Raw genomic sequence first — 25,120 nt, 5'->3', positions numbered from 1 at the left:
CTTGTACTTGTAATTGTTTTACCATTTCTCCATTGAATGCACGGCTGCTTATTATTTTTTTGCAAATTAATTCTTTTTCAACCGTATATTTAGCTAGGAGGGCTTTTCAGTCCCTAGAATTTGTGCGCCTACTTCGAAGACAGGGCCATCCGCCTATGTTTATGTTGTAACAAGATTCATTCTGACATCGAGGAAAATATGGGGTGCCAAAGATTCCTTTTATGAATGATGTACGTATTTTCTGTCTTGGCTGAAGGTCAGTGCAATAAGAGTTTCATCAAATTCTGCAAAAATCCTCACGTGAAGGGGAACAGTTGTGCAAAGTGGTGAAAGCATGGATGTTACCTCCCCGAAAAAAAGTGGAGGAACTTTTTCATGCCCAAGAGTGACAAAATGACACTGCAAACTGGCACTCAACTCAATCCAATTTATCACCAGACGCCATTTGTGGTCCTGTTGCAGTGTGGTGAGTCAGCGACGACCCAGAAACTAAATGGTAGTCCTGTTGAAAATGGCCACCTATCCTCCATCTAGACGTACCAGTCGCCCACTCTGGGATGTTTTTGGTCTCTTCAAAGGGTCGCCTGACTACTACTAGGTGGATTTCTAAAATATGACGCATTTTGTGACGTTGGATTTAGTGTTTACTACCATTTGAAGATGGCTTTTACTGTGGAAACGTGCTCACAAAACCCTTACAATCTAAACAATATTCATTTTAATTCAATCTCCTCTTATTTTTTTTCTAGCTCACAATCTTTTAATTTAATATAGATTAATATTTTATGCTGACAGCGGGTTTATTATTTCAGTAATATTCATATTTTATAACCATGAATTCAAACGACAGCAATTCTGCCACTTTGATACTGGGAATAAAAATTTTGTTTGATCCCCATCAAAGAAGTGCAATTATTGGCGGGAATTAATAAGTCTCCCATTTAAACTCAGAATTGTGATCAAAGCTGGTCGAATCATGAGAACTAGCAATTTCAAAGGTGAGCAGGTTGCAATACGTGTTTATAAACTCTTATGTTTACTACTTGTAAGTAGTGCTACAATAAGAAGCTGTAAACGGGGACGCAGATGAAGATCACGCTAAATCAAGGTACCCATCCCTTATGCTAAACGGAATCAACGACACACTAATACACAGTAGGAGCAAAGGAGAGCGGTCTTGGGCCATACAACAATGCACCATAAAAATACATTGTGGGCATGAAATAGACTAATTTGGGTTAATTAACAAAAAATAGCATACCGGTTGCCTTGATTAGTAGTCTTGTCGTTAGGATGCAACAAGGCTTTATTGGTAGAGGCGCCAATGAATCATTAGCCATGATTCAGTTACCGTCGGATGGGGCCCTCCTCCCTGCACACTTATAAAAATAGTTGAAGCGGTAGAAGAGTGTCCGACTAATCCTTTTCACCAATTTGTATTTTCCTCTAGGTCTCACCTTAGCGGACACGTAACAATCGACTTCTTTAACAGCCGCTGACATATATGTCAGGGTAGTTTTAGGAGCAATTTTGACAATGTCATTAGAAAATGTAACCCAAGAAACGAGAGTTATTTTGAATCCCACCATGGTTCGAGTTAATTATTAACATCCGGCCTTCAAATAGGTGGTTTAATTCATGTCAAATAAGCAATCAACATATCACTGTCGAATAGAATACTTGCACCACTTAATGCAGAACGAATGTAGCAAGTTACAGTTGGATACCTCAATTGTTGGGAAACAATGCAAGGAAACTCCCTTAATATGTGCGTATTTTATATTTGTAAAACCAAATATGTTAGAAAGACCGCGGAATTTGACTCATATGTGGATTAAATGAGTGTTACTTAAACCGCGAATTTTCGCCAATGGAACTTACTGAGATGTGAAGCGGCGTTTACTATTCCAGCATTTTCTCTAGTTCGTGAATGTTAAAGGCAAAATGGAGATAAAAACACTATTAACAACAGAATTCGCTGCCCTACCATAGAAAACAATTCTTTAAAAACCAAAAGTGAGACTACCACTACAGTTTGAAAAGCACATTCGTCAGTAGATACTTGTTTGCTACTTGTTAGAACAAGAGTAGGTTTTTTGCGTTTTCAATATTTCGTGACTAGTGTTTGAGTAGATTTAAAACTCTTCTGGGTCTCTCAGATCTATCACCTCCAACACATGACTAACTATTGTTTCACTGGGTGGAGTGATGTTTGAAAATCACAGGAAGCAGTTAGACACTTGGTTAAGCAGCTACTTTAGCTGGCTGGAAGTAAAGGCTTTCCATCTTATGAATCACAACAAAGCACGTCTGAAGGTTATTAACTTCTTTATACACATGCACCGGATGAAGGCCTCACAACAAAGAGAAGCACTCTAAGCACCGAACTGGCGCCTTAATGTGCAGGGAATCCTATTAATGTCTGAGCGTAGGTTTCTGTGCTAATTCACAGTCTCACAAAAGTGCGGGACCCGGGAGCATCAATTTAAAGCATAAGAAAAGATGATCGTGATTTGCAGTAGAAAAGCGCACCAACTTTTTCGCAGCCTTTTCCTTTCTGGCCTACTTTTAGAGGCAAAAAGGCATTAAACTGACTCTAAACGTGACAAATTGAAGCATCACTACGAATGAAGTATCAAAAACCTCTGCTGGTAACATCCTCCCTTAAATGTACAATAACATGAGCTTACACTAAGGGCGCTGTTAGTCCAAATGTAAAAGTAAATTTAAAATTAGATTTAATAATTATTTATACTAAAGATTACCTTTGAGCTTGCTGACATTTGTTTTGCTTACAAATGGTGTCACGTACACAATCGCAGTATTACACTTTCCGGCCTCCATGAAAATTGCATCAGGGTCGGCCACACCTTACGCGCTACTACCTGTGGTCCTTATATACTTAATGGTTATTCCTTGAAAAGCCATTATAGACCACTCACACATTTCTGCATCATCTATTCAACGGATTGGTATCCATCATCAATTATCCAGCTAATTCCAGATTTAGCGTACCGTTCCATGAAGAAAGTGATAAAAGCTAAATTACCTCTTATGTATTAACAGTGAGGCAGGAGAGTAATGTACCACCCAAAAACTGTTCCGACAGCGAATGTCATTCCATTGCATTAGAATTTCGACACTGCAGGTTACAATGTACAAATAAACCATGCGAGCTTTAAATCAAACTCTTTTATTCAACCTATCCTTCATATAAACATAGTTAATTTAATAGTTAGGATAAGCGAATCATCCATCCAGGAATACACTTTCTGGTGGCTGGTGTTCTATTGGATAAATTTATCATCCACCACTTTTGGAAACTAACTACTTCTCCGGAGATTTCAGTACATAGTTCGACAGATGTTAAGGTAACCAAAACCACTAAGTAAATGTAGTTATTTAAAATCGCATATCAAACTACCGGCAAGAGTTGGGCATTACCAAGGCCAACATTTCCTTCATTATTGCAACAATTAGCATTTCTACTCTAGTCATTCAAGCAGAAGTGCCATATAGAGAGATAAGCAAAGAACTTGACACCAATATCACATCAAAAAGAACTCCAACAAGCAAGGTACCAGCAGTGTATGAATTCGATCTCGACGATCCTATGCTAAATGATCAGACGTCGGTGCCTTAATAGAATAACTGATGTCAAATGGGGAGAGAAGCATTAGACATGGCGGTCAAATATATCATAAACAGTAACATATTCTAAAGCATAGCAAGTGCACCACACCTGGTTTCCCGCTACTGCCAATATAGCAGTAGCGTCAAAAACACCCTAATACAGGCAATCATTACTGAAAGAAGAGGATGGCATCGATACCCATTCTAGCAAAACATCCAGTTCCTACCTATTCCATGATGTTGCCAAACCAATTAAGGACCGCGTGAACAGTCAACACGCTCAAACTTAAAAGTGATATGAGCAGAGCACCCACCCTTGACCTCTAAAAAATAATGTTTAATATTACTTCGAATAGCATACGAATCTAAGGCAAACCTCAAACCAAAATCCAGTCGTTTGTTAATGGCTTGGTATACTTTAGTGATACTTCTCATGTCGCAAGCGAAAACTGGTTAAAATATGAAAATGCAAAGCAAGAAGAAATATACTGAAGAATACACATATATTGATAACGTTGAAAACGAAATTCACATAAAATTTGGCTTCAACAATACTGTTACTTAATCTAAGGTGTACGTATGTAAAAGGGACCTGTACAAGAGTGAAAGGAGGAGGAGGAGGAGGAAAGGGGGAAGGTTCAGGTGAGGTAAATGCGATGGTAGTCGTTTGCTCCGAAGGTGGCATTGCACTTGGGGCACTTGCGATTGCGCGTCTCGTAGCGGGTCTTCAGGCAGTTGAGGCAGAAGACGTGGAAACACTTGGTTAGGATGGCGTCCTTCTTGTGTGTCTTGCAGGTCGGACAGGCCAGCTGCTCCTACACCCATTAAAACAGAGAGTCAATAATGCAGTGAACGACTTGGAACAACAATCGCTCCGTCAGGCATCGCAAAAAAAGATTTATACAGATGAAGAACGATACCCTTAAAATTTTATGCTGCTTCCCCCATACGTATGATTTGTGTAAATGAGATTCAATTCCTTGTAAGCCCATGACCTTTGTACAAAATATTGGAGTGATAGGTAAGAAACCTTTACAAATCGAAATTATTGGCACTGCGAGTCTTCCCTGTCAATTTGCCCACCCACCTATTCTCAGGAATTTTAAACAGATGAGCACCATACAAGGGACATTGTAGGCACGCTATTAAAAGATCACGAACCTGATGTATATTTTCACCAGCTATCTTTTTCTAAGGGTCGGGACGTAAAACTGGTTGGATTCTGTGAGTACATTGAATTGGCCAGGCGTAGGACAATGAATGTCAATTGAATATAAACAAAATTCGTCCCATGCCATATGCACTGCATGAATTAGACAAATGTCGGCAAGGAAAAATCGAAAAAGCCAAGGTTTCAAAGCCCTTAAATACGTATCAGCGGGAAACATCATCAACGCACGATCATCGAATAGACTGACTAATTATCCATGGACCACAAGAAATGATTTTGCCGAAAGCAAAGGAAGGTATATTTAAAAATACTAAAGTACTAATGTTCAGAGCCCAAATCACAGAAATTAGCTAAGGCCATGACTAATACTGGAGATACAAACGCATGACCATAAAAACTGCAAAGGAGGCAAATTTATTTGCAAAGCACCTGATAAGCACAAAATCTTCGCAAAGAGGCAGTAAATGCAGGAGAGCTATTTTAGATACCTTGTAATCTTGAATTTCGGCCAAAAGAACCTCATCAGCATTGTGCGATTGCTCGATCTTCCGCAAACGCTCATACTTGCGTTTAAGAGTAGTGTATTCCTCCTGCATTTAAAAGAAAATCATTTTTGTTGTAACTTTAATAGACATACTAAAAGCATGCATTGCATAAGCTCATTTCAATACTCCTACTTGGAAATGTAAAACCAATGCCTTCACTTCTTAAATGATAATAGTTACTCCCAATTATTTACCCAATTTCGAGTGAAAAACATTTTACAACACAGACCAAAAAGGAAGTAGCTTTCTAATCGCGATAAGACGCTCAAACAATACAGAAGAGTTAAAGAAAAAGAACAACTGACCTGGAGTCGTTGGTGACGAAAAGAGACCTGCTCGTAGGCGGAGGCCTTCTCCTGCACAGAGGTCTGCGCCTCGTTAAGTTGGGCGAGGTACTTCTGTACAGTGACACGCAGATCCTCCTCGCGTTGCTGGCATTCCACCGACTTGCGCTTGTAGGCCTCCTGTGACTGCTGTCGTAAAGCTGCCTCCTTCTCCAGTGTCTCCAGGTTCGTCAGCAGGAGACGCTCCTAACATCACAACACACAATACAGCAGATAGGGTGCACGCACCTCATCCATCGTACAACATAGATCTGCAATTAACTACTTCGTTTTAAATGAATAGAAACATAACTAAACCTAGAAGCAAAGGTACCATAAAAATGGAGTGCAAATCGCTAAAGAAGTCATCTGAAATCGCATCACGTCATCCATAAGCAGAAAAAATAGGCATCTGATCACGACGTTGGTAAAAAATGAGCCCCTATCTGCCATTGCTTTTCATGGTAAAATCAAAGTCTGAAGTGGAGTTCACAAGTCGTGAAGAACATTGAAAGCTCCCACGGATTACCTTGGAAAATTACAACTTCTTTAAGTTCCTTGGCCTGAGAGAGCGATCCCATTTGGCTGACTACTTCCGACGGCAATGATGAAACACCAAGATCACAAGAATATGAATTACACGGTCGAAACACGAGCCCCTTTTGTGCCAATGCGAAACCTAAGCTGTCGCATTACGCCAACGCATCTACATTATTTAATTGATATGCCAGTTCGTGGTACACGTGCACATTACACCGCATGGAAATTAAAATACGCAGGTGCTTTATCTGAGTAGAACTTAATAAGCCTGCACATGGATTGTCTATGTCTGAAGCCACAAAGCATAGCTTATATTGCGAGTCAGGCAAAAACCGACTAACAATAATCCAAACTTCATTCTTAAATTGCGAGTGTGCACCTCTTTTCTTTTTACCCCACAAACGTGCACCTAGTTATTTGAATCATCTACTTCATTGCATAGTGTCATATAAACAATAAAAAGAACTCAAGAAAATGGATTTGCGCAACAAATTGTAGCATTATGCTTACATCTATTTACATGCCGTATTATATCAAAAAATGTCCCACTTTTTAAAAAAGGAGAAACGAGTACATAAGTTCAACGTATTCAGCTCCCATGAGAGTACTTTTCAGACTAAAGTAACCAAAGTTCTCCCCTAACTCATAAAGTCCGTGTTCGAAAAGCCCTGCTGTTGCTTTGGCACGGACGCGCATGTTCCACGAACCAGATTGCATAGAACTGGTGTGGGATGATTGCATGCTAGACGAGACACCACACTACGCCGCGGTGCTTGCAGTGCAAATAACAAATTTAGCAGTCGCCAGTTGTTCGATTGGAGTAATGGAAGAGGCAGTACCGCGAAACTTAGGACGCCAATACGACGAACTCCAAAGCTGCCTTATGACGCAAAAACCAACAGTATAGGACGGTACAATTCAATTCTACGCTGGTCCCCCCAACCTAAAATATGACACTGAAATGCATTACATGCTAATGATATTTATTTTGGTTGCATATGTAACCATGCAAGCCTTTTCAGGTTCTCACAAACCGGCCTCCACGCTGGTGGCAATTAGCTGTGCTAGTGCTGCCTATGCTAATCCTGTAAATTTCTTATAAAATCTCGCAACGTTTACAGAGATATCATAAGCAAGTAGTACCAATGGCACCATCTATGAATGGCGGAAGATAAAAGTGTGCAGCAATATTAGGAGTAATTTACCTTGTCTTCCTGCTTCTGAATGGCGCGAGTGAGAGCCTCTATTTTCGCCTGCATCAGACGCACCTGCTCATCCAACAGCTTCTTCTCCTCCTTCAACAAACGAGCCAACTGACTGGTCTTCATCCACTCTGTCATTTGATTTAAATTTGCATCATCTTTTTCACGCAGACTCTTCAACAAACGTGAGTTCTGCTCTTGCACATCTTCAAACGCCTGGCCCGTTACCTAAAACCGCAATAGCATAACCATTGGAGCGTCTACATTGCAGAAAATAATAAACCTATCACCTCGAAATACACTACAGCAGAATTTCAATATAACGTGCAAAAGAAATTTCTGCTTAGTTTTCACCAACAGGGAAGGAATTAGATTGTGAAATGGTTGTAAAGATGATGTGTACAAAGTCGCAAGGGTATTAAGCATAAATGAAAATAATATAAGGCATAAATTAGCATTGGTAGTCCAACTCCATTTCAGTCTATTTGGTTATAAAATTCTAATAGTGCAAGAAGTCATTTAGAAAAAGCGAAACCAACGAACCTCCATTTCCTTCAGCATAACATCCTCCTGCTGTTTGGCAGTGAGGAGGTGCTGTTGGAGAGTACTGACGCGCTGTTCCAGTGTATGACAGCGACGTTGAGTGTGTTGGAGTTCCTGCTGAAGCTCGGCAACCTGCCAGGCCTTTTTATCCTCATCTAGATTTGAAGTCTTCCTTGGAACCGGTGGCATAAGCGGGTGAGGTGTTGGTGGTGGTGGCGGCGGAGGGGGAGGCAGGATAGGCGCAGCAGATGCCGATTTTTCACCGCTCTCTGGGGACACCACGTTCATACAGGTAGAGATTGACAGCGGAGATGTTTGATGAGAAGGGTTGGTAGCGCTGGGTCCTACCGCACCAGAGCCAGTAGCGACAGACCCCTCCCTTGGCGAAGGTTCCTCAGAGTGGGCAGTGGAATTGCCCTCACCAGCCACTTTCTTTTCTGGCAAATCAGCCTGCTCTTCGAGCTCTCTCTTCAATGGGAAAGTGGAGGAGGTAGCGATGCGATACTCTCGTTGAAGTTGAGCACAGCGAGCTTGCAAATCAGCGTTGACCGACTGCAGAGTGGCTAGTTCGGATCGCGCCTCCGAGAGCTCAGCACGCAGTTTCGCTTCAACTTGAAGAAGAGTAGCCTTATCACGCTGGTCCTTAGGAATAACCTTATACATACTCAGCAAAACAGACATCTCCTTCTCAGCCTCCTGTGATATTCTGCAAATTAAAAACGCGATATCAAACTAATGCCATCCAGTATTCGTAAAGTTGGTATGAGTTTGACGGGGAAAGGGTAAAAAACTGAAGAACCATAATCAAACCGCGTTACAGAACAGCGTCCGAATCATCCAATAATATGAAACATTTACATTCTGCTCAAAATTGAGCATAGTAAGACTTTACCTAGGGAAAAAATGGGATTCTGAGTACCATAAAATTGACTAATACCCGCGAAAAGAGTGCACATAAAATGACCAAATGTTATGAAAACTGCGAGACGACCTAAGAGTTCTTGAAATAGCAACAGGCCTACTTCGATTGGTCTTACCACCATACACGGCCACAAGGAAGTAGGTGAGTACTTCAGCCATCAACAATTAGCCAAAAAGTCCTTTAGAAAATCTAACACGTACACAGATTAAATAAGGTGCGATTACATAGAAGTCATTATAAAAGTGGTAAAAATAAGTAAGTCCCAAACCAAACAAGACCATTGAAGTGTGTACGACGAAACTCACTTCAATTGATTACGCAAATCACGAATAATTTCCTCAGGAGATTGAGAGGAAGAGGAGCCTTTCCGATCTTTCGACGAAGCTTCCTAGGAGAGCGCAAAACTTATCAACACAAGTATCGTGCAGTGAATAGCTTTTAAACGAATTCATGAGTTATGTTACGAACCTGTCAATCACTAAATGCTATCACAGAGAAGAAACCCAGAGTAGATAGTGGTGATTGAAACATTTTTAATAATTGAGACATAACCAGGCGCATTCTCTGCCTGTGCATCTAACCGAAAGCGCGACAATCGGGAAGTGTGTGTGAGACCAAATTCTTCCGATCTCTGGCAGTGACAATCATGGCACAAAACTTCACCCACCGACAGTCGTAAACAATGACTAGTACAAAAATGATCGGAGACCTCAAAAACGCCCCAAAACAAATGCCGTTTGAATACCAACACGCATTCACCTTGATCGACAGTCGAACATCAGACAATCGAACAGTGGACAATCAACTGACAGCACAAATTCAATGAATGCAGCGTTAGGGAAATTTTTTCTCACATTAGCTACCTTATAGTCCGCTTAGTCTCATCCTAGTAGCTAAAGATACAAAGACAAAGCCTTAATGGAAATGATGATAAGGCCAAATATGTGTCAAGGAAAACAATTTCCACGACCACAATCAATTCAAGTAAGGAATCGACATCAAGGGATGGTCTTCGAATAACTCCAGAAAGGCAAAGGCCAAGGTAGCAGGGAAATGTTGCGATGAACCATTACCACTTCCAATGGAGGTAAGATAAATAGAAACTAACACTATGCGATGTCGCAGGCTCAGTACCGCTAGAACGACTGGAGGAGACTCCTTCATCAGCGCCTTTTCTTTCCGTGTCGTTCTCGCGTTCACGCTTCCTAGGAGGCGAGTCTGAGGTCTGAGAAGGTTCCGAAGGAGCGATAGTAGAGGGCGTCGGGTTTGAGGCGGCAAGTTCATCTGTAAGTTGGATCACGGCGGCTGTGGCTTCGGCCAAAGATGCTCTAGCGCGGGAAAGCTCCTCTTCCGTGGCTTTTAGTTCATTAGTCGCCTGTTTGTAGTCGACCAAAACCAAAAATTGTAAGGCAAATGACGCTGAGGTAAGTCATTAAAAAAGCAAGCCTCCAAAATTTGAGATTCATCCAGAATTGATGGTTTTAGATTACCTGAAATATACTATTCTAGCGTAAATATTCCAAAAAACACCAAACTACCATTTTAAGTTAGATTCAACACTCATCAATTAGGTATAAAATGTTAGTGGTATCGTAGGTAACCAAATTACCAATAGTCTGTTCTGTTTTTGTACAAAAAGGCAAACATTGTAAAAATAGAATACACAAGTTTTGGAATCATCAAAGCAAAGTGGTGACCAAAAACGGTTACCAGTTTTATGCCAGGAAAATTTGCAAAGTTAACAAGTTTACGGCTACTGGAAAACTTTTGGCAATCCACCCATTTCTCTGTCAGCCCGACAATACGGCACACAGATGTAAGGCAACTGAGATTGTCATTGAAAACTAGGAAAGATTTCAAGACAAACCATTTGACAATCATGAGCCGCCTCCTTAGACTTGCGTCGATAGCGGACAACCTCATTTTTGAGCTGCTTGTTTTGTAACTGCAGTGTGGTGATGAGGCTGCGCATTTCACTGTTTATGGGACCCGCCTGCTCGTTGTGCGCTACTGTCTGCTTAAAATCAGCCTCGATCATCTCGAACTCGCGTCGAAGTTTGGAGTAAAGCTCCTCCTGCGCCAACATCTCACCACGCATCTGATTCAAAATGGCCGTCTCGTTCGCCTGAAGGTATTACGTAGAAAGATTCAAAATAGTAGGCGGTTAATATGAACGTCTTGACGCTGTAAACAATAGAAAATACCGGATTTTCATAAAAGCAATTAATATTTGATAGTGAAACAATTCTCCCCCTCAGAAAGATCCTTTCTTTCAAACACGTTAACAAAAATGATGGCTAGAAAAACTCGACCATAGATGGACAATCTTTCAATCTTATGATGGAAGCATAAATCGGCGAGACTTAATGGGTGTGTGGACTACTGACTCATGAAGTGTAATTTACCAACAGACATGAGCAAGCTAGTTGTCTTTACAGATCCAGACAACAACAACGATGGCGAAATGAGGAAAAACTAGCACTTTTGTGCAATATGTGACCTGCACGTAGAAAGAATTTATCAGGAGCGCTGTCTTCGATTGGCCGACGGCTGGTCTATCCTGTGAACAGGATCTGACGCCTACCAGGTAGGTGTGGAACCTACCTACGCGTACAAAGCGAGCAGCTCAACACATGCGTACGCTGCAAACGCGCCGGGAATGGCGGGATACGAATCGTTCAGTCAATCAATAGGGGGAAGACCATCATTCACCTCTCGCAATCAAACCTGCGCTGAGTTAAGCCCTCCCTGGTCCACTTATAGAGCCAACTGATGCCTTGGAGTTCGGGATTCACATCACACCGTCACCTAACATGTGTGTTGTGACTAAAGCTCACCTCCATTTCTTCAATTTGTTTCAGGTGAGCATTGCGAATAGTTTGAATCATGCTCCGAGACTCCTCTAATTGAGACCGCAGAGATTTGACCTCACCGTAGAGAATGTTGAACTGAACCTTCAACGATTTGTAGCTTGGTGAATCTTGTATCAATTGTTCCGGAGGATCGTTCACCTGAAAAAATCGGCAAGGCTGATTAGAAAATCAATTAACCCACAAAATACCCTGCAATTCGCTATTACGTAACAATCAACAGGTACTATGTTAATGATTCTCAACAAGACTCAGAACTGAATTGACAGTAGAACACCATGCAACAAGGATAAATAATTAAACAATTTTATTTACAAGATGAGAAAATTTCTTATTTCTCGACCACAATCTTAAGCCATGTATGGCAATTAAAAATACATAGATACCTGAAATGAAAGGATTGTAAAGGGGAAACAATTGATGAGCTATAAAGTATCCCTTAATAAGAATGAGGATCAAACGTGATCAAGAAGATTAATAAGAATGTACTAATCAAACAGAGACCAGTTCAAACGTGTCATGGAGAGCGCCTTGCTCTAGACCAGTACGCTGACAGAACATGGTGCCTAATGTTAATGATAGCCGGAAACCGATGTCTCGATATTGGGCGTATGTGATGCATTACAACGGTGTAAACCTCAATCTTGCACCATCATAAGAGCATCAGTCCAATGATTCAGAGACGACTATCACGGAAAGTGCGAATTTTAGCACTGTGAATAGACCGAAAACAGAAGAGGCGCGTGAGAGACATTGTAAGCCGCGAAAGTACACACACACACACATCATGGATTTGCGCATGCGAATCACGAACCTGCATGCTGAGCTTCGCGCACTCAGCCACCTTCTCCTCGTGCTGGCGTTGGAGACGCTCCAGCTCGGTAAGGCGGTTGGCGGCCAGCTCGCGTTGCTCCTCCAACTCGCAGAGCATGTCGTTGTATTTGCTCTTTGTTACCCCCTGCGTCCCGCTTGCCTCCTCTGTACCTTCTAAAAGGTGATGGATCAAGACCCGTCAAGACGTACTGTGCCTGCATGAAAAGTTTGATCGCAAAGAGTGGGAAAAGAGTTCCTCACTGTTCATATGACCACCTATTACCGTAGCCGCGCAAATGCAGTTGTCATCAAATCTACGCCATCGAAGACGCAAGACAATTTAATTTTACATATCACACTACCTTGTTAGTACCTGCACGATTATTCAAACCATTCGCGCTTGAACCCATTCATTAAGTATGAGGAAGTGCACCTCGGATGAAGAATGGGGGCTCGAGAGTACACAAACACAGACACCATGCGGTGGTTCAGGTGGGTTGCAATACCCGTATTTGCATCATATTTATCAATAGCAGAACATTGAAGATGACACATTCAAAATCGAAAAAGAGGAAGTTAGAACAACACGTAGACTGACATAAGTAGCAGAAGGAATAAAAGGCAAATTCTTGAGGGATTGTGTAAACAACCAGGCACGATGGTGATTAAAAACATTAGCTGAGCTGTGGATAACAAAAACTACTGTCTCACTAACGTACATTCGGATTTTCAATACAAAATAGCCGCATTAGTCTTAGCATGTTTGTTCTTTAGTCGACGATCCTCTTTCGTACATGGTGGGTAAAAAGTGAATATTAGTGAAGCAGGAAAAAAGGAGCCAAAACTAACCCCCAGGAGAGCCAGATGTGCCCTTTAAGGCAGCCAATTCTTCCTCAAGAAGCTTCTTCGACTGCTGAGCATCATAAAGACGATGATCGAGAATGGCAAGCTGTGCGGTGGACTGCTGGAGTTTGTACTCAAGATCTTCGTACTTCGCCTTCCACTCATCAGCGGCGTCGGAGTTCGCCTGGCATTGATCTTGCAGCTCAAGCACCTGCGAATTAAAAAAAATTGTGTACATTATGGAAGCGATAAACAAGGGTATTTTTAAATGGAGCGTTCGTATTCGATAATTGTGTCAAGAGGTGCTCCTGGTGGCATAACAGAACAGAAAAAGCATAGAAAAGTAAGTTGCCAGCTGAAAACCACATCGACGCATGACATTTTGAATGAATGGTTACTAAATTTGCCGAGTCAAACATATTAGTAGCAATGTTATACTAGCCATAATGAATGTATTTGTCCTTCGGATCAATATACGGGGCAAAAAAACTGCCATTTACGATTTGATGAAAATTCAGATTAGCAAGTGAAGCTGCTATATCACCGGGTGCTCTGAATTGGCAATTTCGAGCAGACTGAAGAAACTAAAGAGGGTAGTAAATAAGGGCCAGTTAAATGTAAAGAAAAAAACAATCCATAAGAACTGTGATGATACGATGCAACACCGATGATGAGACAAATCAACTATGGAAACGTTACCCCTAAGCTCCCGACGGTGGTACAAATGCAGCGCAGGTAACGGTACAGCTTAAACACTTGCATAGGAAGAATGCTCCACTGCATAAACCATGGCATATTTCTTCAATGGTGATGACTAATCAAGGCACTGTATAAGCGGTCATTTATATCCCAGTTATGTGCCCAAGGACTAGATACCAATTTCCACGCCATAATAACCATTTGCCGCCGATTTGAGAACTATCTGGACACACCAAAGACACTGTTATATAAAAAACCGACCTCAATAAATACTACAAAACAAATGCAGAGATGGCAATATTTATGGCTAACTTGGTTTCAAATATATTGAAAAAAACGGCCATCCAAAAAGCACTTTTGAAAAAACGACACCTGACTGTTTGTGGCAAACAGTGGGGCGTGAATGTACTTTATTAGGAACTAAACACTACAAAACGAGTTTAGAACAACAAATAAATAAAACATACATTACCTGACGCACATACACATACACAGAAAAAGTAGCACTCACACGAAGACTTTGCTGCCGGTGATTGGCATGCATGCTGGTGCAAAGACATTGCAGCCGATCATTCTCGGTGGAGAGAGCAGCGATCTCCTCCCTCAGTGCAGCGATCACCTTTTCAATTGAAGACAAGGCGGAGACACCATCCGTTTTAGCCCCATCATCTACTGCAGTAGTAGCATTAGTGCTGGACTTTTCCATACTTTCTTCCTCAATTGTTCCCCCGGGACGTGATGAGGTCTTGGAGGATGTGGTGGCGGTGGATGCCTTCACAATCCTGTCCGACTGCAACTCATCCACAAGAAGGGAACGAAGACGACTTTGATGAACGAAAAGTCTAATGGGAAAAGCAGCTGCATGCAGCATGGACTAGCATCATATTGTCAAGCAAGAAATTAATGTCGCATTTGTTAGCTGGGATGAGCACGTACGAGTGAAATGCAACCCCGCATTCACTTTTAAGACTTGATGCAGGAAAATTAACAACCATTGATGCTTCCACATTGAGTAATACAACTAATAAGGTCTGAAACTTTTTTATTGATCGGTTGAGTTAATATTAGGGATTGTGCATTTTTCAGTAGGAATGTAGCCCATATCCAACCTAAGTATCGCAACATTCACACTTGGACAGGGGAGGTGGCATGACATCAGTCATTAAATAAATAATCACTAACACGTTCGACCTCACAACCAAATTGAACAGCGTCAAAATGAGGGTTTAATATGCTGACAAAACATGCAAGCACAATGGATGAACGCATTCCCAATCAAAGTTTTGCAAGCATACACAATGTTTGATACATCTCGCCTCTTTACGTCGTAAAAAAACTCTTCACATTAGCTCAATGAAACCTTACAGTAAAGAAAATTGACCGCAATTCCTCCAAAGCTGGTACATACAAAAAGCGCATAGAGGAAAAGAATTACTTCTCAAGAGAATTCAATAATCTGGCAATAATGCGCTTTGAAAAATGGACTCGCTGTTGTAATTTCTCAGGAACTTCTTCCTTTTCCCAGGAAGCCAATTGTTTGAGGAAGGATTCGGCAGAATTTGAAACTGTGGTTAAAAAAACGGAATGTTGAGACGAAGACCAGAATATCAGTGAAATTTATGTGGGTTAGAATTCACTTAGGCTAAACGTTTCACTTTTAACACCGTGCATTCGTAGAAGGTAATGCAAATGATGTTCGATGCCCATTGATATAACTAGACATGCAGCATTAGTAAACAAACCTTTCTCATCCACATCAACCTCACAACGTTGCAGAAGGAGAAGGCAGTCCTCATCCAACTAAAATGAGCAAAAAACAGAACCTAATATGTTATCGGTAAAGAACGCTAAGAGAACAATTCGAAGTTGACGTTATTACCTGGCTTCGCTGTAAACTTTGGAACAAAAGATATTAGTAATTATCGAATACTCACAATAAGTGTGTATTAATTAATAGTGTGAATATGCCGGAAGGACTTTGTACCTGATTCCAGTAGCGGTTAACGACGCAGAGTAGAGCATCATCTTTGGCCTGTCTATTCTCCAGCTGCTCGATTCGTTGCCGTAAATCACTAATAGCAGAACGTTTCTCGGTGAGAGCCTCATAGAGCTTCTTATTTTGCAATTGCAAGGTGCGCTTATCCAACTCCTCGAGAGATCGGACACGGCTGAATAGAACAAGCTCTGAACCCGAGAGAAATGGGCGCTTGGGAGCAGAAACACCTGGAATGGATTCCCCACCACCACTGGAGGGCTGCTGGTCGGAATGACTTCGTTTGGACATTTAAAACCAACACTAAATAAAAATCGAAAGGACAAAGTCCAACAGCAATTAATAATAATGTTTTGCCCTTATCATCGAGTGTCCCTAGTAAAGGCAGAGATGTGAAAAGAAATGCAAACACAAGCCTCATGACAACGTAACTTCAGGCTACAGTAGAAAATACACCAAGGTGACGGCAGAACTCTCAATGATTTCGGATGTCACCTGGGGTGAATGGTAAATCGCATCGAACACTTCATGTCACAAAGTACATAAGCGCTGTACTCAAAAAGTAATGATACATGAATCCGTGAGCCACCAATTGGGTCAGGCCTTCCGAGGCGACACAGGCAGAAACACAAACAGGCAAAAATACCAAAGAATTGTAAATAAGAGGAAAATGGTAAGCATATGCATTATTATTGCAATTCATCAAGGGAACAATCTAAATGAATACTGCTCGATTACAAGATTTGATGGAGGTCGATAATATAAAAACAGACTTCAGAAAGTCGTGGAAGGCCAGTTGGAAAATAAGACAAGGCAAAACCTTAACACCTACACCACAAGCAGTTTCACGGGATGAAAGGGGAAAATGGGCTGAGGAAGAAAATTGTTGGAAAGCCAGAAAGGCGTCGTATGGCAGTGCACTGGAGTTCCTGACAAGCATACGGCGACCCGAATAAAATGCAGCTCTATAATGCACAGGGGACGGTGTTGACGACTGAAGTGTGCACCATTCCAGTGAGTCGGCATCATCATTAAAACCACCAATAATCAGCACAGTCACCACGAGGAATCCTCATACAAAAGCCCTTTTGTCTGCAAGTTGATAATGCTTACTGTAACTCATCCTCTTTCAATCTATACAACTTAGGGTCAGGTGATAAATATAGATGTGGTGTGGATTTAAACACTGCTTTCCAGTGGCAGGAGATAGGGACAGTTGGCACAACGTCAGAGGCAGGGAGGTAGATGGGCGAAGCAGGATGAAGTTTCCTTTACATTTAATGTTGGCGGTAGTTGGTAGACGCAAAGGAAGAATTGGGATTAGGTCTTCGAGGACTAGAAGAGAGATCCCGTTGATTCCGGGAAGGTCGATTTGGATTGGTGGGTATGAGCTGTGAGGGAAAGACGGAATGAGGGGCGACGGGATCACCTTGTCCCGAACCGAGTTCCATATCTTCAAAGTCTTCTGCGAAAACGAAGGGCTGACCAGGTCCACCACTGCCTCCTTGGTTCATGCTACCAAAAAAATTGGGGGCGGGGATGCCGTGAATAGTCGGAACTGGTATCATTGGGTTACCAGCACATGCAGGAGAACTGAAATGAAAAAAAAGCATTCCCACATCACGGTAAGTGGATGACGAATTAAGAATTGGATAAGTTTATTTAAATCTCCTATCACAGTCGATACACCTGCCAATAGAAATTCCCGAGCGCCTGCGTCGCCGCAAGTTGGTGGAGCCATCGAAAGCCCATGGATCACGAACCATTGATATTTGAACCTGTGGGTCGACGTATGTGAAACCATCGAAGACATCGCAATTAGAAGCGGAGATAGGAACACCATCATCCGGCGATTCAACAGGATTTTCACTGGTGAATAGAGGATCGAAACGGGAAACATCAGTCTCCGACGTAAGACTCGGTTTGAAGGGCGGCTCCAGTTGCCGTGCGTACACCTGATCCCAGTTAATTGATTGAAAGAAAGGATGCTGCTTTATTTCCTCGGCATCCGTCGGTCCCGAGCCCAAACGCTCTGAAACTGTCTTTTTCAGCAACTAGAATGATAAAACACCGATTTTCAATTTTTGAGCGAAAATGATTTGTCGTTGCGCTCTCTAGCCAATTAGTATTTACGCTTTTTATGGACAATTGCGTAATCAAATTCCTACCTGAGCTCTAACGTAGATGATCACTTCACATAAAATCGCATAGTCCAAAAGGACCAAACTAGTACATAGATAGTAAGGCGGGCATCAGTAATTTATTTAGCTGAATGCAAAAATTACTATCGCGGCAACGGAGATTGCAATCGCACCCCTAGTTGGCTCCTGCCTAAAAGCGAAGGCACCACAGTTCTGTGAAAAATAGCGGTGCAATTTACAACCATCCGCTCTAAGTAGTAAAGCATCAATGTGGAAGCATTTCAATTAACTTCTACGTAGATTTAGATATAGTCATATGTAGTAAAAACTGCTAATTGAAAATAACGACTATAAGAGCCATCAGTACCAATAGAGAGTGCATTGAGGAAACTACTGTAGGTAGATGATCCCCTACGAAAATTACAGACTTACTAGAACTTTTAAAACTTTTTAAAAAGTTAATCAACCATGGAATTGGATTTTCCTTAGGCAAAAGAATCACAGGTACAAATTGATAGAATGATGGGGAGCTATTACTGACATTTCCAGTAAACAGTTGACCACATCTGCCAGAGTTGAAGAAGCTAAAACCACAAATCTCAACAAAGTAGACATTTATCCATTAATGTTAAAAATCAGCTCCATATAAAAGTAAAAGAGTAAAAAGAGCCGCAGAAGGGACCTGATAACCAAGAAAACTCGAGCACGAGAAGCAGTTTTTGGGAAATTTAGGGCGCCTTAGTAGATTAAAGAATATCCATTTAAATCGTTTATCACTGGATGCAAAAAAAACCTAACCCCTCTAACTGATGCGTACGTTTGCAACTCTTCCAACATAGCTGTGTGAAGCTTCTACAATTAAAATAAAACCTGATGCAGGAGTGTCGTAAATATAAACAGCCATTATAATTTTCACTGCAACAAATCTGCTTTTGTAGGTCCCACCTAATATATTGATATGATTGTAGGAAAGCAATTGAAATAGACCCAGTGGCAGAAAATTCACAAAAAATCCAAAGCAATAAATAGTAGCTATTTGGTATAGTCTTTTCGCACCAATGCAGGCCCGAAAACACCATTCGACCCTAAGTTATCCCCAATAATGAGATCTACAGGGAAAAACCGCAGTCACGGCCTTACTCTTTTAAGCAGGTCCTTGGCCTCATAAGTAAGATAAGGAGCAAGGGTATATCTTCCACGTAGTACCTAAAGTGAATAAAAACATGAGAAATGATGCAACGGACACCCTTCCCTCAAGTGAAGCAGAGTAATTACTCACAGCTTCCATAGTCTTTTTTCTATCATCTCCGGTAAAAGGAGGCTGAAACAAAAACAAGGTAAATAAGGGATGTGCCTTGCATGTGTAAGTTGGAGAATGAAGCACAGCGACAGCTGATACTACCGAGGATGGATACACAGTAAGTGGTAGGGGAGGAGTCCACTTAAAGAGAAGTCATAACCAATAATACTAGACGTCGCAACTAGTGGGTGGAGTTATAACCCTAAGTACCCGGAAAGCCTGAATTTTATTGCTGTAAAGAGACATTATTTTAAGAATTATCAACCTACCCAATTAACTGAGGGTGCATATAAAGGTCAAGCTTATAACTTACACAAAAATTCACTGTTAATGCTCCAAACTTTTAATTTAAACTCAAGCTTGGTAAAGTACTTATTCTACCTAGTGGATTGGCCTTTTATGGAACCGCAGTCAACCCCACCCATAATAATTTGATAGAGAGCTTCAAGGAAGTGTAATTTGTTGACATCATCGAGGGATAGATTTGCACAAAATACGAAGATTGGACACAGTAAAGCTACAAAAAGCACGTGTCAATGGGTCAAGGATAGGAACAGTAAGATTGCGCAATGTTCACACATGAGTCAAATGTGGTCAGCATCAACGACGCACGCAAATGGGAGTAAATAAAAACGCATGCGCACACACAGGTGACTGCATACGGATCATAAAGAGCGGATATAGACAAAACGCATTATCATTGCAATTTTTTCATCAACGAAAAGCAGCCTAAAACCGACCCCAGTGAATTCAGTTTAGAATTTACGTCCCAAACAATGGACATGCCGTTGGCACAATGCCAAGCTCGCTGGCATTTTACAAAGACCATGGCGTCTTTCTAATGCATTTACAAAAGTATGCGAATCAGCCAGCGGGTCCTGGAATTGCGCCACTTGGCACATCGAAATAGGAAGTTCTATTCATCCGTAAACGAATGAATTCAAGATTTCGAAAGGAAGACTAAATATTAGCTTTTATACATCAATCCACTTGAGGTTTTGTATTCAAAAAGAACGTTAGATAGTACCAAACTCGCGATAGGAAACCGATCAAACTAATTTGATTCAGAAAACGCGCTTCAAGTTGCTAATCCTAATGCAATTACAATACGAATATGACTGAAACGACGAAGGACAAGCTTGAGAATGGCAAATTTAGATAGGTCTAACATGTTTCTTTTAATGTCCACAGCTAACCAATGTGCTAAGGAACCATAGTTTAAAAAAATCATTTGCTACAGTAATTATGAATGCACTGGTAAAGAATGCGCAATAACGGCACGATTGCATAACTCATATGAAAGGTCTCAAGTGTACTAGAAAAAGTACAATAAAGAAATTCGTACAGTTAAAACAAGATATGAGATAGACATGAGATGCTGAATAAAGTAGCTACTACAATACATGAGACTGCAAGTGCACTGGGAAGGCGGGAAAACAAAAGGTATGAAAAAAGGTTTCCACTGACCCCTCCAGAAAGCATGTCGTACATGAGTGTTCCCAGACTCCACCAATCCACCGACTTGCCATGACCTTGTCGAAGCAAAATTTCCGGTGCCCTACAAAATGTGTGCAAATGCACATCAACAGACCAGGAGTAGCTGGTAATGATCTGAAGATCATGCAGTAATTAATAAAAATAACATCCCAAGCTAGACAGTTCTTGGGTGTCAAAATCGCGAATAAGATAAGGATGTGCTTATGATCAAAGGAACCACGGTTCAGCGGTTGTGCAAAAAAACTTATTCTTTAAATTCCTAAGTAGAAGATATCAAAAAGATAAATGATTTCGACGAAACCACTTGGATTTGAGTAGATATAAGCTTACATGTACTCAATGGTTCCGCAAAATGTGTGCGTTAAGTCTTGATCAACACGTTCTTTCGAGAGTCCAAAGTCAGTCAACTTGACATGCCCCTCTGTGTCTAGGAGGATGTTTTCTGGCTTAAGATCTCTATATACGATGCCCATTTTATGAAGGTGACCAATCGCCAAGATGATTTCTGATAGGTAAAAACTAAAGCATACACAACATGAAAATGCTGATAATATAGGTAGAATGTATCGACTGAAAAACAACACGAAGTCAACTTACCTCGCTTGATCCTCCATGAACACACCTTCTTTTTCCAACTGTGTAAAGAGCTCACCGCCAGCCAGAAACTCCAGAACGAGGTATAATTTCCCCGGTGTCTGAAAAGCGTAATGTAACTGCACAAGAAAGGGATGCTTGATCATCTCCAATATATTCCTTTCAGTTTTGGTATGTGCAGTATCCTTCGCATTTGTAACAATTGAGGCTTTTTTGAGAACTTTCATGGCGAATATTTGCCCACTGTCAACACCCGTGATTTTCCGGGCCAGAAAAACCTAAATGAGTTAAATCAAGCCCAACTCTATTACTTTGCCGTAGCCTCCTTTCCCAAGGACTTTAAGTAGGGTGAAATCTTGAGGGCGAACTTTTGGCTGTCCGGGGTTAACAGTATCTTCACAAATTTCAACCCGTTCAACATGTTCGTTCATTCTAAATGAAAATTCTAGAACTGAGCACATGCGGCATACTTTAATATAGAGGCAATCCAAACTAATAAACAAGCAAGAATCGATAAAGAGTTAGTTGATCAGAATAGTCAGCCAAGAGGCGAAATCTCTAGACCACAACCAGCGATTTACACAGAAGGATAAGAACAAAATACCCAACTGATTTGTCGAATCAAATAATGAAACATAAATCAACAGTTTGCACCTGTTTTTAAGTCAGGGAACAGAACTACGGACTATTAATTAACTATCAAGTACCTACAGCTAACCTAGGTGTAAGCGGGTAAAATCTATCATGCGAGCCAAAACAAAACAATGGCTAATCAAGTAATATTGTAAGAAAATCGAGTACGAATGACTTACTCTTCAACAGAGAGTGGACCTCTGGACAAAAAACCCTAGATACAGAACTAGAAGCCAAGAACATTACCAACCTCTGATGCTTTCGAGTTGTGATTAGACTCTTCTGAATCACTTTTTCCTTCCTCCATACCAGGAACATCAGGCATATCAATATGAAACACGTCGGGATTATTATTCATCTTCACATAAAAGCAATGTGAGAGCTATCAAATCAAGTCAACCGAGCAAAAAAGAGGGCGTTCAAACAAAAAATGCTTTGAAAGTCTAACCCGAGTAAAGGAGCTTTAATATATAGTATGCACTCCTTATAAAACAAAGACAGTGTTTTTTATAAAAAAGACATTAGTCTTAAGCCCTACACTTGTTAATTAGCATTAAATAGTGTGTTTGAAGGAAAATTAACCTCTTCACGTCCGCTAACTGTTACAGGATGCACAGTTAATCTGCCTCACATCCACTATTTCACTTCGTTATTCGTTACTTTAAGTACCCCCAATAAATAAACCATTACCATGTATTCGGCTCTTGGCAGTTTCTCATTACTAAAGGGCAGTTTTTGCGGATTTAATGGTTAAACAATGTCATTACTCCAAAGTGTCATATGTCGCCACCACTTATGTGCTTCTCCAGCGTATTTCCTGAATTTGCAAGGATTCATTGTACCATGGCCGAATATGTAATGTAGTACGTAAAATATTCATATAACACTTCTTTCAGGCTTTGAGAATACTCAAAGATCTTGCAACTTCTTTAGAGACCATGGCCTTTAAGTCATGCCAGTAGCCCCAGTTCTTTTCTAGGTCGATAATACACAACCTGCCCAGCCATTGTGCCTTTTTTCGCTTTTTGGGAAGTCTCGGGAAGCTACATCACTACGGACGTATGGTAGGGCTGAAGGGCTACTGGCATAGTTCGCAGAACATGTTGAACCCGCGGAGACTCAGTTGCCTGCGTAACTTGGCGTCGGGTTAGATGGACTATTAAAGCATTACACCTATTTTATTCAGGTAAAACCCCCCCCCCCCATTTATGCTTCCAACTGAATTAGAAATTACCGTTTGTTGTTTTAATACCAGAGATTTCTATTTCACCCTGATATATGCATAGATTTGTTGTCATAACTAACTGGGGGACCTCAACTTATTCTACATTTGTTGCTAAGATGTATCAAGTAATCATACCTATAAATTTATTTACCAATGATTAGTTATATTTCTTAGAGGCAGATACAACATGTGGGAATGGTTGCACGATGTTACGACCCTGTTAGGTCCCCAATGCTCAACATTTAAGCAATGACCACTGACAGGGTATCAACGAAGTCTACAGGACCTTACGACGACAAACCCCCAGAGCATACACTATTCACACCTCAACTAAAATCATGAGTCTCGTAATGTAATTGTGAGTCTTATTTCTAAGGAGAATTGTAAATGCCTAAAACTTCGTAATTAGCAATTTACTGTCAATAAGCATCATAAACAACACGAGAAATCCCCGTCAGTTCAATAAGCTGAGATTTAATCATGATCACAAAGTGATAAAACAGTGAGGTCATAGGATTTTTCAGTAAAGAATAAATGCAGAAACATATACTCGGAATTGGCCATAACTTACGGCGCGATGGAAGATGGGTTGCGTTAACTGAAGAGTTTTCTTTCTCGAAGAGCGATCAAAAAGGTAGGAATGTTCACACTGGACATAGGGAGGTCATCGAGGCATCTGCTTCTTACATCGTCGAAGCGCGTCGTTGCGGATGCCTTGCACTGGTACACGTGGTATATGTCACCAAAATCAAAGACAATGAACTGGGTTGGCAGCTTCGAGCCGTTACAAGCTCCTAACCCACACACAAGCCGTTGGGAGGACTCGGTGATCGACGAATAATGTCACGGACGAATTTGCTTGTTGGAACCTGGAATAGATAAAGATAAGTGCAAAGCAAAAGTTACTGAAGCAAGCTCAGTAGGAGGTTACCAGTAAAAATATGAGCACGGTGGTCAGACATCATCCCATTCGCCGATGGCAGCGTCGGCGCTGTTAGAGATGACATGGAGCCGAGAGTAATTTCATTGGTCAAGAAGCGATGCTCCACGGAGATATGCTGCAGACGATTAGTATGGAGTTTCCGTACAAGAATGCTGGTATCCACACCCCCTGAGATAACATGTACGACGTCAAGAGGAGGGTATAAAACCGGTCAGTGTGGTGAAAGGGGACGTGCAAACAGGCACGGCTCAAAGTACTTCACACACATACTGTTTAGGTCGTGGCTTCCAGGGTCGATGTGTGAGTCATGAAAACAGACAGTGGATGGCCCGCAGGTGACCGACGGGGTAGAGAACACACTCCATGGCCGTATGACTGAAACACTGCAATGCAACCCTGGATGTTCCAGCTAAGAAACGTACAGACTGCGGTACTAGCTATGCCGAAGGTCACGTGCAGAAATTTTGGGAATGTCGTAACAAATTCATTTTTCATTCCCAGTAAGAAAACTGACAATGCAATAATAGGTGCTAAGGGGTTAGAAAGGCATGTGTAAATTACACATGCATGGTAACTTTACTTTAAACTCGCACCTCTCGTCCCCTACGCTCCCAATCATAGCGCAAGCCAATCATCCAAGAAACGAGTATGCATGGTGCGCAAAAATCCCTCATACCACTAAGAAGAACT

At 41.3% G+C, this 25,120-nt stretch overlaps 1 protein-coding gene across 1 annotated transcript in view; it reads right to left on the bottom strand. All coding sequences in view use genetic code 11, as the record gives it.

The window, feature by feature from the left end:
* Nucleotides 1-4,271: 4,271 nt before the first annotated feature.
* The window catches only part of EGR_05763 (Ribosomal protein S6 kinase beta-1), a gene marked incomplete at both ends in the record, with an annotated part of 23,118 nt that continues 2,269 nt past the window's right edge, over nucleotides 4,272-25,120 (bottom strand). The window contains 28 exons of the mRNA XM_024495012.1: nucleotides 4,272-4,448; nucleotides 5,293-5,394; nucleotides 5,655-5,879; nucleotides 7,418-7,642; nucleotides 7,958-8,663; nucleotides 9,185-9,267; nucleotides 9,988-10,254; nucleotides 10,747-11,004; nucleotides 11,717-11,890; nucleotides 12,564-12,736; nucleotides 13,412-13,616; nucleotides 14,616-14,946; nucleotides 15,540-15,669; nucleotides 15,847-15,904; nucleotides 16,089-16,374; nucleotides 17,400-17,690; nucleotides 17,787-18,151; nucleotides 19,379-19,444; nucleotides 19,518-19,559; nucleotides 21,006-21,096; nucleotides 21,366-21,554; nucleotides 21,633-21,907; nucleotides 21,941-22,061; nucleotides 22,442-22,476; nucleotides 22,513-22,620; nucleotides 24,059-24,136; nucleotides 24,175-24,281; nucleotides 24,419-24,598. Of these exons, the coding sequence (XP_024350605.1) occupies nucleotides 4,272-4,448; nucleotides 5,293-5,394; nucleotides 5,655-5,879; nucleotides 7,418-7,642; nucleotides 7,958-8,663; nucleotides 9,185-9,267; nucleotides 9,988-10,254; nucleotides 10,747-11,004; nucleotides 11,717-11,890; nucleotides 12,564-12,736; nucleotides 13,412-13,616; nucleotides 14,616-14,946; nucleotides 15,540-15,669; nucleotides 15,847-15,904; nucleotides 16,089-16,374; nucleotides 17,400-17,690; nucleotides 17,787-18,151; nucleotides 19,379-19,444; nucleotides 19,518-19,559; nucleotides 21,006-21,096; nucleotides 21,366-21,554; nucleotides 21,633-21,907; nucleotides 21,941-22,061; nucleotides 22,442-22,476; nucleotides 22,513-22,620; nucleotides 24,059-24,136; nucleotides 24,175-24,281; nucleotides 24,419-24,598 (5,348 nt within the window). The remainder of the gene's footprint in view (nucleotides 4,449-5,292; nucleotides 5,395-5,654; nucleotides 5,880-7,417; nucleotides 7,643-7,957; nucleotides 8,664-9,184; nucleotides 9,268-9,987; nucleotides 10,255-10,746; nucleotides 11,005-11,716; nucleotides 11,891-12,563; nucleotides 12,737-13,411; nucleotides 13,617-14,615; nucleotides 14,947-15,539; nucleotides 15,670-15,846; nucleotides 15,905-16,088; nucleotides 16,375-17,399; nucleotides 17,691-17,786; nucleotides 18,152-19,378; nucleotides 19,445-19,517; nucleotides 19,560-21,005; nucleotides 21,097-21,365; nucleotides 21,555-21,632; nucleotides 21,908-21,940; nucleotides 22,062-22,441; nucleotides 22,477-22,512; nucleotides 22,621-24,058; nucleotides 24,137-24,174; nucleotides 24,282-24,418; nucleotides 24,599-25,120) is intronic.

This window comes from Echinococcus granulosus (assembly GCF_000524195.1).
Source record: "Echinococcus granulosus chromosome Unknown EG_S00045, whole genome shotgun sequence".
NCBI lineage: Eukaryota > Metazoa > Platyhelminthes > Cestoda > Cyclophyllidea > Taeniidae > Echinococcus > Echinococcus granulosus.
Note: the sequence above shows the minus strand (reverse complement) of the source record. Positions and strands in the feature narration are given on the sequence as shown.